The sequence below is a fragment of the Eretmochelys imbricata genome, chromosome 11 (assembly GCF_965152235.1).
Source record: "Eretmochelys imbricata isolate rEreImb1 chromosome 11, rEreImb1.hap1, whole genome shotgun sequence".
NCBI lineage: Eukaryota > Metazoa > Chordata > Testudines > Cheloniidae > Eretmochelys > Eretmochelys imbricata.
Genome location: NC_135582.1, coordinates 65,945 through 79,452, shown reverse-complemented (window position 1 = coordinate 79,452; position 13,508 = coordinate 65,945). Strand labels below are relative to the sequence as shown.

Here is a 13,508-nt window from a genome sequence, read left to right as displayed (position 1 = left end):
CCATCAATCTACACAAGATGCAGCACTGTTTGTTAGTCAGAAGTACAGAAGACTGTGAGAAACATCAGAGGTCCTACCCAAGTGAGGTAAACCTACAACACATTGGCAGATGAAATTTAGTGATAATAAATGCAAGGTAATGCATGGGAATAATTTTAGCTACTCATGGGCATTGCTGGGTTCAATATTAACTGTCAGAGACAGAAAAGAGACTTGGACATCATTATAAACAGTCCAACAAAAACTTCTGTTTAATTTTGAGGTGAAGAATAATACTGATTATAAATCACCCAGGATGCTGGCATCTAAAATACTTGGTAACATTTTTAATGCTGATGCAGAAAAGGCAGAAGTGTTCTAAAATAAGTCCATACTAGAAAGAAACAGGATGATTAAGTAGTTTCCAGTCCATTAGTAATGGACAAAGTTAAATAGCATCTACTGTGGACAAACATTTTTAAATCAGCAGGCCTGGATAACTTTCACCCAGAAGTCTTAAAAGAACTGGCCAAAGAGCTCCCTGGTCCATTGATGTTAATTTTTAATAAATCTTGGAAGACCAAGGGGAGAGTGCTAATGTTGTGCCAATAGTCAAAAAAGGCAAGCAGGATGACCTGAGTAACTATAGGCAGGTAGACTGACATTAATCTTGGGCAAAATAATGGAAAAGCTGGTATGGAATTCAATTAATAAAGAATGGGAATATAGTTAATTGTTAGTCAAAACATATATGTTGAATGTATTAATGGGTATTGTGTGCATTGTCTAAAGATAAAGCAGTATAATACAAAAAAGAGACATACATACCCTTTTCATAGCTTGTTCACCTTATACGGAAAGTGTCCTTCTAAGATACGCATTTCAGCTAGTAGTATTTATAGTATGATTTTAGAAGTTACAAAACTCTTTGCACATCACTTAAAGTTTACGTTTAACCCACTTCCTTGTGCCAGTTTTGTCCTTCATACCTTGTTACTTTCCCATAGCCATTTTGAATCCTACATTCTCAGTGTTGGTACTTGGGCACGTTTCCTATTCTCTAATGCCAGAGCTGACTGCAGCTTTGCACGGTGTTGTGGGAAGCCTGACGTGGGTGAATTGTAGGAAGAGCATAATACTGGCAGTTTCCATAACTGCCCAACAGGAAACATGTCAAAGTGCAGTTAGGGAGTATTATCATGGTTAGTAACACTGGGAATGTAGTTCTTTGATCTCTTGAATGTTTTTAAGACCAAACTGCATGTGAAGTCAAACAATTGGCTGCATCCTTGAGTCAATATAATACTAATCACACGTGTTTGGGGAAGACAGGTATTGTTAAGCGAACCTGATTTCATTCACTGATGAGGTTAGAAGTTTGGTTCATAAAGGAACTTTGTAGATGTAGATTTACACCCTGGCTTGCCACACACTAAGGGTACGTCTATACTGCAGTTAGACACCTGTGGTTGGCCTGTGACAACTGACTCAGGCTTGTGGGGCGCAGGCTAAGGGCCTGTTGAACTGCAGTGTAGGTGTTCACACTCGGGCTGCAGCCTGAGCTCTGGGACCTTCCCAACTTGCAGGGCCCTAGAGCCCAGGCTCCAGCCCAAGCCTGAATGTCTACACAGCAGTTAAACAGCCCCTTAGCTCAAGCCCCATGAGCCAGAGTCAGCTGGCTGGACCCAGCTTTTAACTGCACTGTAGACATACTCTAAGTGGTCATGTGGATCTTGTGACCATGCACTAAAAGTTCCATAGCGCTTTTTGAAACAGGCATATATCAAAGCACACTATGAAACTTACAGAGTCCACATGGTCCCTTACTGCATGGCAAGCTGGTGAGGTGTACATTTACACCCTGACGTGTTGTGCACTGAGTCTCTGTGGGGACAAGCCCTTAAACTTTTGTAAGGTGTTTGAGTGAGTACCACCCAACTTTCTGATTAAAAAATTGGCACTATGTACTGTCAATAGAGCACAAGTTAAATGGATTGAGAACTGGCTAACAAAGTAGTTGTCAATAGGAAATCCTTGTCGGGTGAGGTTCTGTAGGGATTGGCCCAATGCTATTCAGCATTTTTTATCAATGATCTGAAAGTAAATCTAAAATCACTGCTGATAAAATTTGCAGAAAGCACAAAGATTGGTGGAATATAAATAATGATGTCGGGCAGTCATACACAAGCAATCTGGATCACTTGGTAAACTGGGCCCATTGAAACAAAATACATTTTAGTGCAGCCAAATTCAAAGCTGTACATCTACAAACAAGGAATGCAGGCCATACCTACAGAATGAGGCCTGTATCCTGGAAACCAGTGACTCTGAAACAGATTTATGGGTAGTAGTGGACAAGTGACACAACATGAGCACCCACTGCAATGCTGTGGCAAAAACGGCAAATATTCTCTTTGGGTGTATAAACTGAGGAGAGAGAGTAAGGAGGTGATTTCATCTCTGTGTGTGGCATTGATGAGACAGTACTGGAACACTGCATACAGTTCTGGTGTGTGCTTTTTAAAAAGGACATTGAAAAAATGGACATGGTGCAGAAAAGAACCAAAAAAGTGATTTGAGGATGAGAGAAAATGCCTTACAATGAGATATTTGAAGAGCTCAATCTGTTTCACTTATCAAAAAGGAAGATTGAGAAGTGACTAGATTATAGTGTAAAAAGTCTCTTCACAGGGCAAAAATACTGGATACTAAAGGGCTTTCTAATCTTGTGAGGAAAGGCATGACAAGAACCAGTGGCTGGAAACTGAATCCAGACAAATTTAAATTAGAAATTAGACACACCATTTTAACATTGAAGGTGATTAACCATTGGAACAAACTACCAAGGGAAGTGGTGGATTCTCCATTTCTTGATGTCTTCAGATCCAGACAGGATGCCTTTCTGGGAAGATGCTTTAATCCAGGGGTTCTCAAACTTCATTGCACCATGACCCCCTTCTGACAACAAAAATTACTACCTGACCCCAGGAGTTGGGGCCAAAACCAAAACCCGAGCCCCACCACCCTGGGCGGGGGGACCAAAGCTGAAGCCTAAGGGCTTCAGCCCCAGGCGGGGGGCCTGTAGCCTGAGCCCAGCCACCCAGGGCTGAAGTCCTCAGGCTTTGGTTTCAGCCCCAAGCGGTGGGGCTCGGGCTTTGGCCCTGGGTAGTGGGGCTTAGGCTCTGGCTTCATCCCCAGACCCCAGCAAGTCTAACGCCAGCCTTGGCAACCCCACTAAAATGGGGTCACGACCCACTTCGGGGTCACAACCCACAGTGTGAGAACTGCTGCTTTAATGTAATGTAATTTATTAGCTTAATATAGAGGTAACTGGGTGAAATTTAATGTCCTGTGACATATAGGATGTCAAACTAGATAATCTAATGGTCCTTTCTGGCCTTTAACTCTCTGAATCAATTAATACTGTGATCTTGTGTGTTGTCTCTAACTCAGAAATGATATAGCAGAAATAGAAGGGGTCCACAGATAAATAAAGAAAATAATTAGAGTAACAGAGAGATTTTCAGATAAAGAGAGACAGGAAAGATTGGGAATGTTCAGTTTAGAAAAGAGACTATGCAGAATCCCACAGCTACAGGACTATTTATATTAGTAAACAACAGGAGGTGGTTGTTATCTGAGTGAGTGGTGAGGATACCTATGGAAGCACTCTTTTCTCCCTATAAGGTGTGGGGAGCTCCTTCCCAATGTGGTGCTTCGGGGTGGATACTGGGGCCACTGGGTGAGTCCAGGGACAGTAACTGGCAGGAACTCAGCTGAGTTCTGTCTCCCCCTCCCATCCTTGATAGGCTTTGTGTATCAGGGGTTCCCAGTGCAGTGGGTATTGCTGCCAACTGGTGTTCCGTGGAGGCTGTGATGTCCTATGGGTCCCTCTCTCTGGTCTGGTCAGAACATCTTTCAGGATCAGGATGAGAGAGGCTCAACAGAGTAACAGTGGATTCTGGGGTCCCCAGGAGATGGCGATAATGACAGCCTTGGTGGTGAAGCTTGCTCCTTCTGGTCCACCCATCTCCCAGGCAGCAGTTGTTGCCAGACAGCCCAATTCTCCCCACAAAGTCTTTTATTTAAGGATTCCAAAAGGGGAGTGATGGGCTAATCTCTTCATTATTTTCTTAATCAATTAGGCCTAATTTCCAAGTTGATACACCAATTTGGATTCATTGATTTCCAGTCCCACGCTCCTTTTGTTTACAGACCTATTAACACAATCCTTGAGTTATATCAGTAGGCCTTTTTGTTTGGATTAATTTAGTTATTCTGCCTCCCTTTTGCACCTTTTCCCACTGACATTTCTTGATATAGGTTATTGTGATATTTTATGGATTTTCACTCACTTGCACAGTTGAGCTTACAATTGTAATAAATGGGTCTACACATTCTCCCTAAGATATCCTTAGTGGCCCCCATGCTGATGGAGGACTGCCATGGCAGAACCTAGGTAGTTCTCTGCTTGGCATTTACTGCTGTGTTACAGTCCTTCTGCATTACCTGAGTGGCCCAAAGATGATGTAACTCCGCTTCAGAATGTGGCCCAAAGTCTTTAAATTCAGATTGAGTATTTCTTTCTAAAGGACATGCCTGTAGCTCAGTCACAAGGTTTTGTGCTCATTGTAGGATATGGTGGCAGTGTAAACAACAGAGCAAGAGCATAGTGTGGTGAACATCCATCTGTTTTGCAAATTTGGGAAAGCAGCGTGTGCACTCTGGAACAGAAATACGAAGGAGTGAAGGAGGAACTGTTTGTACTGCATGCATGGGGAGGAGTTGTCATTGTTGGTGCTGGTCTTCACTTCGCAGGAATTCCTGAATCAGTGATGGGAGGAACCTCAGAAGGTGCCAAGGTTTGGATTACATAAAGTCCTCCTTCAGCCATCTTTAAGATGAACATTTTGTGAACTTTGTTCTTTTTTTCTAGCTTTTCAGGGTTTCCTGGTTTCAAGCAGGCCACAGAAACTTCAGGATGCACCTTTGTAACAGCATCTTGGCACTTCAGACAAACTGCAAATTAAAAAATGAGAAGCAAGTGAGAATTTCTAGAAATTCTACAAGAAAACAAAAGCAGAGTGCACTTTTCCCTTCTCAGAAACTGTTCATGTTTGGTTCAACCTCTGATTCTGTTCTTTCTTTGGCCAAACCCTAATCCCAGCCATATTTCTATTCCAGTCCTCAATTCCTTCTATGTGTGGCCAGGCACGGATCTGAAATGGTGCCCAGATGTCTAATTGAGACACAAGGATTAGACTAGGGAGATGCGTGATGCTGCAGGTTTGATAATGTCTTGTGCTCTTTCCTTTCTGCAGGGGGTCTGATGAACCCATGGAGACGGCGATGGTGTGTTCTGAAGAATGAGGCCTTCATGTGGTTCAGAACTAAGCAAGAGGCCCTGAAGTCAGGCTGGCTCTATAAAAAAGGAGGCGGCATGTCAACTCTGTCTCGCCGTAACTGGAAGCGCCGCTGGTTTGCTCTTCGAGAATCTAAGTTGATGTACTTTGAGAATGACAGTGAGGAAAAACTGAAGGGGACAATAGACATCAGAAGGGCAAAGTGAGTGAGAAGAATGAACCCAATAGAACTCCAACATTCTCTGTCCATATCACTAATAATAAGGGCTGTTGCACTAGCCTAGAAATATTGTATAGGGTTAGAGGAATCTGAGGGTAGAGAAGGAAAATCCTGTTGAATCATCCAGTCAGTCTCTGCGGGAGTAGGATTGCTCCCTATTTTCAAGTTCCTTGTCCAGTGTAGGGAGCAGCTTCAGACTCCAGCTGAGGCTGCATAGTAGCCACTGACAGAGGTTGTCCAGGAGAGGCACTAATTCAGCACATCACCCATGTGCTCTGCCCCACCCCTGACTCCATCTGCCTCAGCGCTATTCCAGACAACTCCAGGGTTCCTAGTGGAGTTTGATTGTGGGTGAGTTATATTGCTGTGCCTTCCCCTAACCTGTGGGCACATTTTTGGCTGCTAGAGCCAGGCATCCTGTCTTTCACTGGTAGAACCCAGAGATTGAATCAGACCCTCATACTGTCTCCACCTAGAGTACCAAGATATAGTGCTGTCAAACTACTTTAAAAATTAATCACGTAATAAAAAAAATCACAATTAATTGCAAATTTAATCATACTGTTTAACAATAATAGAATACTATTTATTTAAATATTTTTGGATGTTTTCTACATTTTCAAATATATAGATTTCACTTACAAGACAGAATAAAAAGTGTACAGTGCTCACTTTATATTTTTTATTACAATAATTGCACTGTAAAAAAGATAAAAGAAATGGTATTTTTAACTCACCTCATACAAGTACTGTAGTGCAATCTCTATCGTGAAAGTGCAACTTAAAAATGTAGAATTGTTTTTTCTTACGTAACTGCACTAAAAAATAAAACAAAGTAAAACTTTAGAGCCTACAAGTCCACTCAGTCCTACTTTTGTTCAGCCAATTGCTAAGACAAACATGTTTGTTTACATTTATGGAAGATAATGCTGCCCAATTCTTATTTACAATGTCACCTGAAAGTGAGACAGGCGATAGGGGATGGATCTTGTGAGAACAGGCATTTGCATGGCACTGTAGTAGCCAGCATTGCAAGGTATTTACATCCAAATATCAAAAAATATTTAAATAAATGGTATTCTATTATTGTTTAACAATGCAATTAAAACTGTGATTAATCATGAATAATTTTTTTAATTGAGTTAATTTGTTTTGAGTTAATCACTTGAGTTAACTGAGACTGACAGCCCTTCCAAGAAACAAAACGAATGAGCAGTCATGGCGGGTGTAACTAACTCCACCTGTCCACCTCCCCGTTTTATTTTCTGGCAACTCAAATCTCTGTTTGCTGATGGGTTTAAAGAAAGTATTAAATTGGTATGCGTGCCTTCTGCTGTTGTATAGTTTAGCTGTACAGCCATTTTAAGGAGGATTCATAAATTCTTGCTATTGACCAGTGAAATTCTTGTGTTTCAACAAAAGTGTTGACATGCCAGACACCATTCATTTATTTTCTACAGTGAATGGTACAGCATGAAAAATCAGTCATATGGAGTAAATGTGATGCTTATGGAAGTTTTTCAGCTTGCTGGGTCTCACCGTTCACTGTGTTACAGGGAGATTGTGGATATTCATGAGAAGGAGAATGCTCTGGATATTGTGACAGAGGACAGAATTTACCACGTTGTGGCAGAGTCACCAGAAGATGCCAGGTACAAGAGGGAATTTATTATCCATCTTCATTCATTACTGGGTTACTCCCATGCTGCTCCTGCAATGAATCTCAACTCTGCCCTGGAAAGTCCATTAACTTTCCTCTGCTGGGATGAGAAGGGATTTGTTTCTGAGCTTCATTACATACTTCTCTAACAACAAATATCATCTGTGGACTCCCCATCCCCAGAAATGAGATGGAAATTTAGTCTGTGTTCATGTAGTCATGGAACTTCCTTTCTTCTGCCCATTGTTCCACCACTGCTCTCTTTCTTGAGAGTATACATTACCTTTTGCTTCTGTAATATGGCCTAAGTTAAGCATGACTTTTTGATAAGAACAGGTTTTTTTTCATGCAACACTTATTATAACTGGAATGTCTATTAGCTGATTTATTTATTAAATAAAATCCAAGGTGAACAATACCAGCCATTCATGGTTTCTGTAAATGACTGAGGCAACCTTCGAGGGAATTTGTTTTATCCAGGGGTCGGAGTGAAAGTTGTAATTTATCAGAGTCTTCAGAGTCATCTGATAAAACTTCAGCAATGTAAACCCAGAGAATGACTCATCCTTCCCTTCAGGCATCCTGGCCTGATGGCAGAAATAAGTATTAAATGTCAGCCCCTGGACTCACCATAGCAGCATCCATTCCGAGGAAGAGGAAAGCACCTGCAATAGAAAGGGCAAATCATTGTCATTTTAGAGCTTCTGTTAGTGACCTCTCTACAAAACCCAAATGCTTCTTAGCTGAAGTTAGAGTAGGATGGGCTCTCTGCTGGTTCTCCAGGACTGAGTCACTCTCAAGACTTGTGTCTGGAACAAGAATCCTTGTCACAGCCAAGTAACTTCATATCCTTCCTTTTCCATTAAATCATAAAACTGACCAGTTGGAAACAGTCTGATTTTAGGGTTTATATGCAGGTCAGATAAGGGAGCTAGTCCAAGAAGGTTTCTGGGAGTTGAGGCAGGTCAGAAGTCTTTTCTGGAATTAATCCCAACCCGTCTTGCCTTCCTATTGCTGAAACCTCTCCCAAGTCCACTGACAGGTGTGCATCATATAACCCATTTCTGGTTCCTCATACGGGCAGTATGGAGATGGACTGTATAGGAGCAGCTTCCAAGGGATTGGTGAGGCCAGGTATCTAGGAGCATATGTAGATATTCCAGGGATAAATGGACAGTTGGGAAAAAGTTGAGCTTCCATCAGGATCAGAGGACTGAGGCACTTTTGGAGTGTTATAGGAAAGAAGTGAGTGAAATAATTCTTCCATTGGATGGTGGGTTTCTGTTTCATTCTCAATCTTTCTGATCATCTTCTGGAATCTAGTGTCACTGCATAAATCCTAATCTTGGTTTTGTTCTGATTGTCAGTGGTTGGTTTAATGTCCTGAGCCGAGTGCACAGTGCCACAGCCCAACAGCTGAGGGAAATGCAAGATGAACAGGCAAATCCGAAGAATGCCGTGGTGAGTTACTAGTCGACCAGGTTCCTGGCAAGTTGGACGTTTAGAGCCATTATTGTTAAGTCAATCTTGCGCAGGTATTTCCAACTCAGCATTGACGTAGTTCCTGAACAGTGTAAGTAAGCTATGCACAGTTCCATGGGCAGAACAGTTAATGATTTACAGACAGGCAGGCTTCAAAACTGGTTTAAGAAGGGGCAGAGCAGGGATGAATCGTTCAGAGACAAGGAATCTCTGGCAGTTTGAGTGGGGCAAAGTAGGTTGCATCATTGATGGTGGTCCTGGTTGGTTTGGGGAGGCCATACAGGGTTTGGAGTACAATAAATACAGGGGGAGGAGATTTGTATGAAGAGAATACCAATATATTTTGTTTGTTCTGAGACTGGGAGGTGGAGATGCAGTTTTCCCAGAGCTTCATAATGCTGACTGACCATCACAGCTCCTATGTGGAGTTCTGCATCACCTTTCTGTCTGCAGAACATAGAAGTCTGTCTCATATCCCACTTCCTCTCTCTCATTGACTCACTTGTATTAAAGCTGATGGAATTTAGAAGCAAAGCTTTGGTTCTTGATTTTTATGAGGAAGGAAAATGTTTCTGCTTTAGGATGTACATTGTTGATAAATGTCTGTCTCTCCCCCTATGAAGGGAACCCTGGATGTGGGGCTCATCGACTCTGTCTGTGCCTCAGACAATCCTGACAGGTAGGAATAAGCTTCATTGTAACTACATCATTGCCTTTTGGATTGGTAGCTCTTTGGGGTAGGGCCTGGCTTCATTTTGTTTTTGCACATGGATGAGCACATAATCAGAACCAAACTTGTTTTAGATAATAAGTTTGCCCCATGGGGTAGCTCAGCCTCCTGCTTTATGCTACTTCGGTCTATACATTGTTCCAATTTGGTTTCCTTCATAGCCATGAGGTCGAGAAATATACATTTTTTAAATGAAAGTTCGTTCCCCTTTCCATCTCGTAGGTGGAAACAGCTTAGTCTAAATGTCAAGATCAGATGATTTGTAAAAGATTCTCTCTCATTCAACCAGAACTTATGGGCTCTATGCAGCTATCATTTGGTGGAATTCTGAGGCCTGTGAGAAGTCAGACCTAAGTATCTGAAATCTGATGAGAAAGAAAGAAATCTGATGAGGTTCAACAAGGACAAGTGCAGAGTCCTGCACTGCTACAGACTAGGGAGTGAATGGCTAGGCAGTAGTTCTGCGGAAAAGGACCTAGGGGTTACAGTGGACGAGAAGCTGGATATGAGTCAACAATGTGCCCTTGTTGCCAAGAAGGCTAACGGCATTTTGGACTGTATAAGTAGGGACATTGCCAGCAGATCGAGGGACGTGATCATTTCCCTTTATTCGACATTGGTGAGGCCTCATCTGGAGTACTGTGTCTAGTTTTGGGCCCCACACTACAAGAAGGATGTGGAAAAATTGGAAAACGTCCAGCGGAGGGCCACAAAAATGATTAGTGGACTGGAGCACATGATTTATGAGGAGAGGCTGAGGGAACTAGGATTATTTAGTCTGCAGAAGAGAAGAATGAGGGGGGATTTGATAGCTGCTTTCAACAACCTGAAAGGGGGTTCCAAAAAGGATGGCTCTAGACTGTTCTCAGTGGTAGCAGATGACAGAACAAGGAGTAATGGTCTCAAGTTGCAGTGGGGGAGGTTTAGGTTGGATGTTAGGAAAAAATTTTTCACTAGGGGGGTGGTGAAGCACTGGAATGGGTTTCCTAGGGAGGTGATGGAATCTCCTTCCTTAGAGGTTTTCAAGGTCAGGCTTGACAAAGCCCTGGCTGGGATGATTTAGTTGGGGATTGGTCCTGCTTTGAGCAGGGGGTTGGACTAGATAACCTCCTGAGGTCCCTTCCAAGCCTAATAGTCTATGATTCTATCATAATGGTCTCTTCGTGCCTTAAAATCTGTGAATTTATTATTGTAATCTGTTTTGGGAAGTGAAGGTTGAAACACTGTGTGTGTGTTATCTCTGCCCCACTGAATTAAATTCTCCTTAATTCAAAGCATTTCAAGCAAGATAAACAAATGGGAAAAAAAGAGGAAAAGTGAGGAATAATCAAAATAAATCTACAGGAATCAGTTGCACACTCTGCGTGGTGCTCTGTGTAGGGAAGAGCAGCTGTATTACCTTAGGAGGAGCACTGGGATAGATGGTGCCTCTTATGGGACTATTCGGTGCAGACTGGGGCGGGGGCACATGTTAGGATGAAGTAGGGTGCTTTTCCTGGTATGAGTGCCCACTTCACAGGCTGGTATGTTGAAGGGTGGGGCTATGGCATTGTCCCTTTCTTGCTGAGCTGTTACCAGGAGGGAGCAAGGACTGAGTGGTCCCTGATCATAGATTCCAAGGCCACAAGCTGATCATCTAGTCTGATCTCCTGCAGAACACAGGTCGCAGATTTTCACCCAGTGATTCTTTCATCCATCATAATTACTCATGGTTGAGCTGGAGCATAACTTTAAGAAAGACATACAGTTTTCAAGTAAAGGCTCCAAGTGGTGGAGACTCTCTCAAATATATTAGGAAGCTATTCCAGTTAATAATTATCCTCACTGTTAAAACACTGCGTCTTCATTCCATTCTGACTTTTTCTAACTTCAACTGCCAGCTAATGGATCTCATTATGCCTCAGTCAGTCTGACAAATGAAAGAGTCTTCCATTATTTGATACCTTCTTCCTGTATAGATACTCACAGGAATGGTGGTTGTGCCCTGTCCTTATGTGGTCCACATGATATAGGGAATCTCCTTTTGCAATTCCCCACTAGAGAGGAAGGATGATCCAGTAGTTAGGAAGGATGATCCACTTAGCCTGGCCTGTCGGAGACACTGGTTCAATTCTGGCTCTGCCACAAACATCCTGTAAGGTACTGGGCAAGTCTCTTAGTTGCTCAGTGCCTCAATTTCCCATCTGTAAAATGCAGATGATAGTGAGGCGACTACCTAGAATGTCTCTGAAGAATCACCTGGGGATGATCAGCCAGGATAGGCAGGGAAGGTGTCCCTAGCCTTTGTTTGCCAGAAGCTGGGAACGGCCGACAGGGGATTGATAACTTGATGGTTCCCTGTTCTCTTCATTCCCTCGGGGGCACCTGGCCCTGGCCACTGTCAGAAGACAGGATACTGGGCTAGATGGACCTTTGGTCTGACCCAGTGTGGCCGTTCTTATGAGAATGGAACAGAAAACCATAGGAGATGCACTATGGATTGCTGCTTGCTTTATACCCCAAAGATGCCTAAGATGACAAGCAATTGTCAGCGGTGAGTCTGTGTTAAGAAGAGTGGACAGAGGCTTTAGAAAGGGACACAAGGACAACAGGAGCTAAGACGTAAGATGTTACGGAAAGATTGGATGGGATTCTGAAGTCACCTGGCAGATCTCTGCTGTTGAAGACACACATTGAAACCAGTGTTCCAGCATCATGTGGGACTACACTGATTGTTGAAGACTTCAGAGATCTTGGAAGGGAGCTGAAGAAGAAGAAAGTCCAATCTTCTCAGAGGTCCTGCCAGTCCTGTGAGCAAGAAAAGGCAGAAAATACTGGCAGTGAATCACTGGCTATGTGACTGGCGTGAAGTTGAAGTTTTGATGATGTGGTACATTGGGCCACATTCCAGTGGGGGAGGAGTCTGTATGAATGGGATGCCTTGCATCTTATGGATAGGAAAGCTTATCATCTGAATTGCAGGAACAGCCAGGACAGCGTTAATTAATGATGCAAGGGGAGGGTGTAAAAGGCAAAGGCACTACAAACTCAAGGTTTAAAGAGGGAGTGTGAGAGCCAGAAATACCTAACAAATATACTCTAAACTTAGGACAATAAACTGCCCCGCCGAAGAATGAACAAACAAACAAACACCCTGCAAGAGTGAACCTGATTCTCCCACATCCCAGTTGACTGTCTTAACCCCCAGGCTATAGGGTCTGTTTCAGTTAGGTAGTTTTGCACATGCCCATTGGTGGAAACTTAGGCACCTCGGGAATTTAGGTGTCTACAGAGTTAGGTGGCAGCTGAGCAGGGATTCTGACGATCTCAGTGGCACTTATATATTGTACATAGGCACCTAAAGTGGTGAGTTAATACTGCATCCACTTCTTATGTCCACATTTTTAAAAGGATGCAGAAAAATTGGAGAGGGTGCAGAAAAGAGCTACAGAAATTCTTTTGAGGGCTGGAGTACCAGGTTCTAAAGATTCTTTGACCTATCGGAGAAAAGCAAAAGAATCAATGGCTGGAATCTGAAGCCTGACAAATTCAGTTTAGGAATAAGACACAAATTTTTAACAGTGAAGGTAATAAACAATTGGAACAAACAGCCAAGGGAAGTGGTGGATCCCATTCTCCATCTGTGATGTTTTCAGATCAAGAGTGGATGCACTTCTGGAAGATATGCTTTAGTCAAACACAGGTTGATGGGCTCCATACAGAGAGAATAGGGTGAAATCTGATGGCTGGATTGTAAAGGAGATCAGAGTAGATCAGGGATTCTCAAACTTTATTGCACTGCAACCCCCTTCTGACAATAAACATTATTACATGACCCCAGAAGTGGGGACTGAAGCTTGAACCCGCCCGAGCCTTGCCGCCCTGTGTTAAAATTACTTTGGCTGCAAGATCTTAATCTTGTAGATTTAGCATAAACAGCCTTGCTAAAAAGAAGACATTATGCTCAGGAATGTTATTCCCTGCTTGAACATAAGAATGGCCCTACTGGGTCAGACCAAAGGTCCATCTATCCCAGTATCTGGTCTTCCGACAGTGGCCAGTGCCAGGTGCCCCAGAGGGAATGAACAGAACAGG

The 13,508-nt window shown here is 42.9% G+C and overlaps 1 protein-coding gene across 1 annotated transcript in view; it reads left to right on the top strand.

Moving 5' to 3' along the window:
* The window catches only part of LOC144272335 (unconventional myosin-X-like), a 229,841-nt gene that overhangs the window by 155,476 nt on the left and 60,857 nt on the right, over positions 1 to 13,508 (top strand). The window contains exons 27-31 of the mRNA XM_077830334.1: positions 671 to 673; positions 5,301 to 5,544; positions 7,119 to 7,214; positions 8,590 to 8,683; positions 9,328 to 9,383. Coding sequence (XP_077686460.1) covers positions 671 to 673; positions 5,301 to 5,544; positions 7,119 to 7,214; positions 8,590 to 8,683; positions 9,328 to 9,383 — 493 coding nt within the window. The remainder of the gene's footprint in view (positions 1 to 670; positions 674 to 5,300; positions 5,545 to 7,118; positions 7,215 to 8,589; positions 8,684 to 9,327; positions 9,384 to 13,508) is intronic.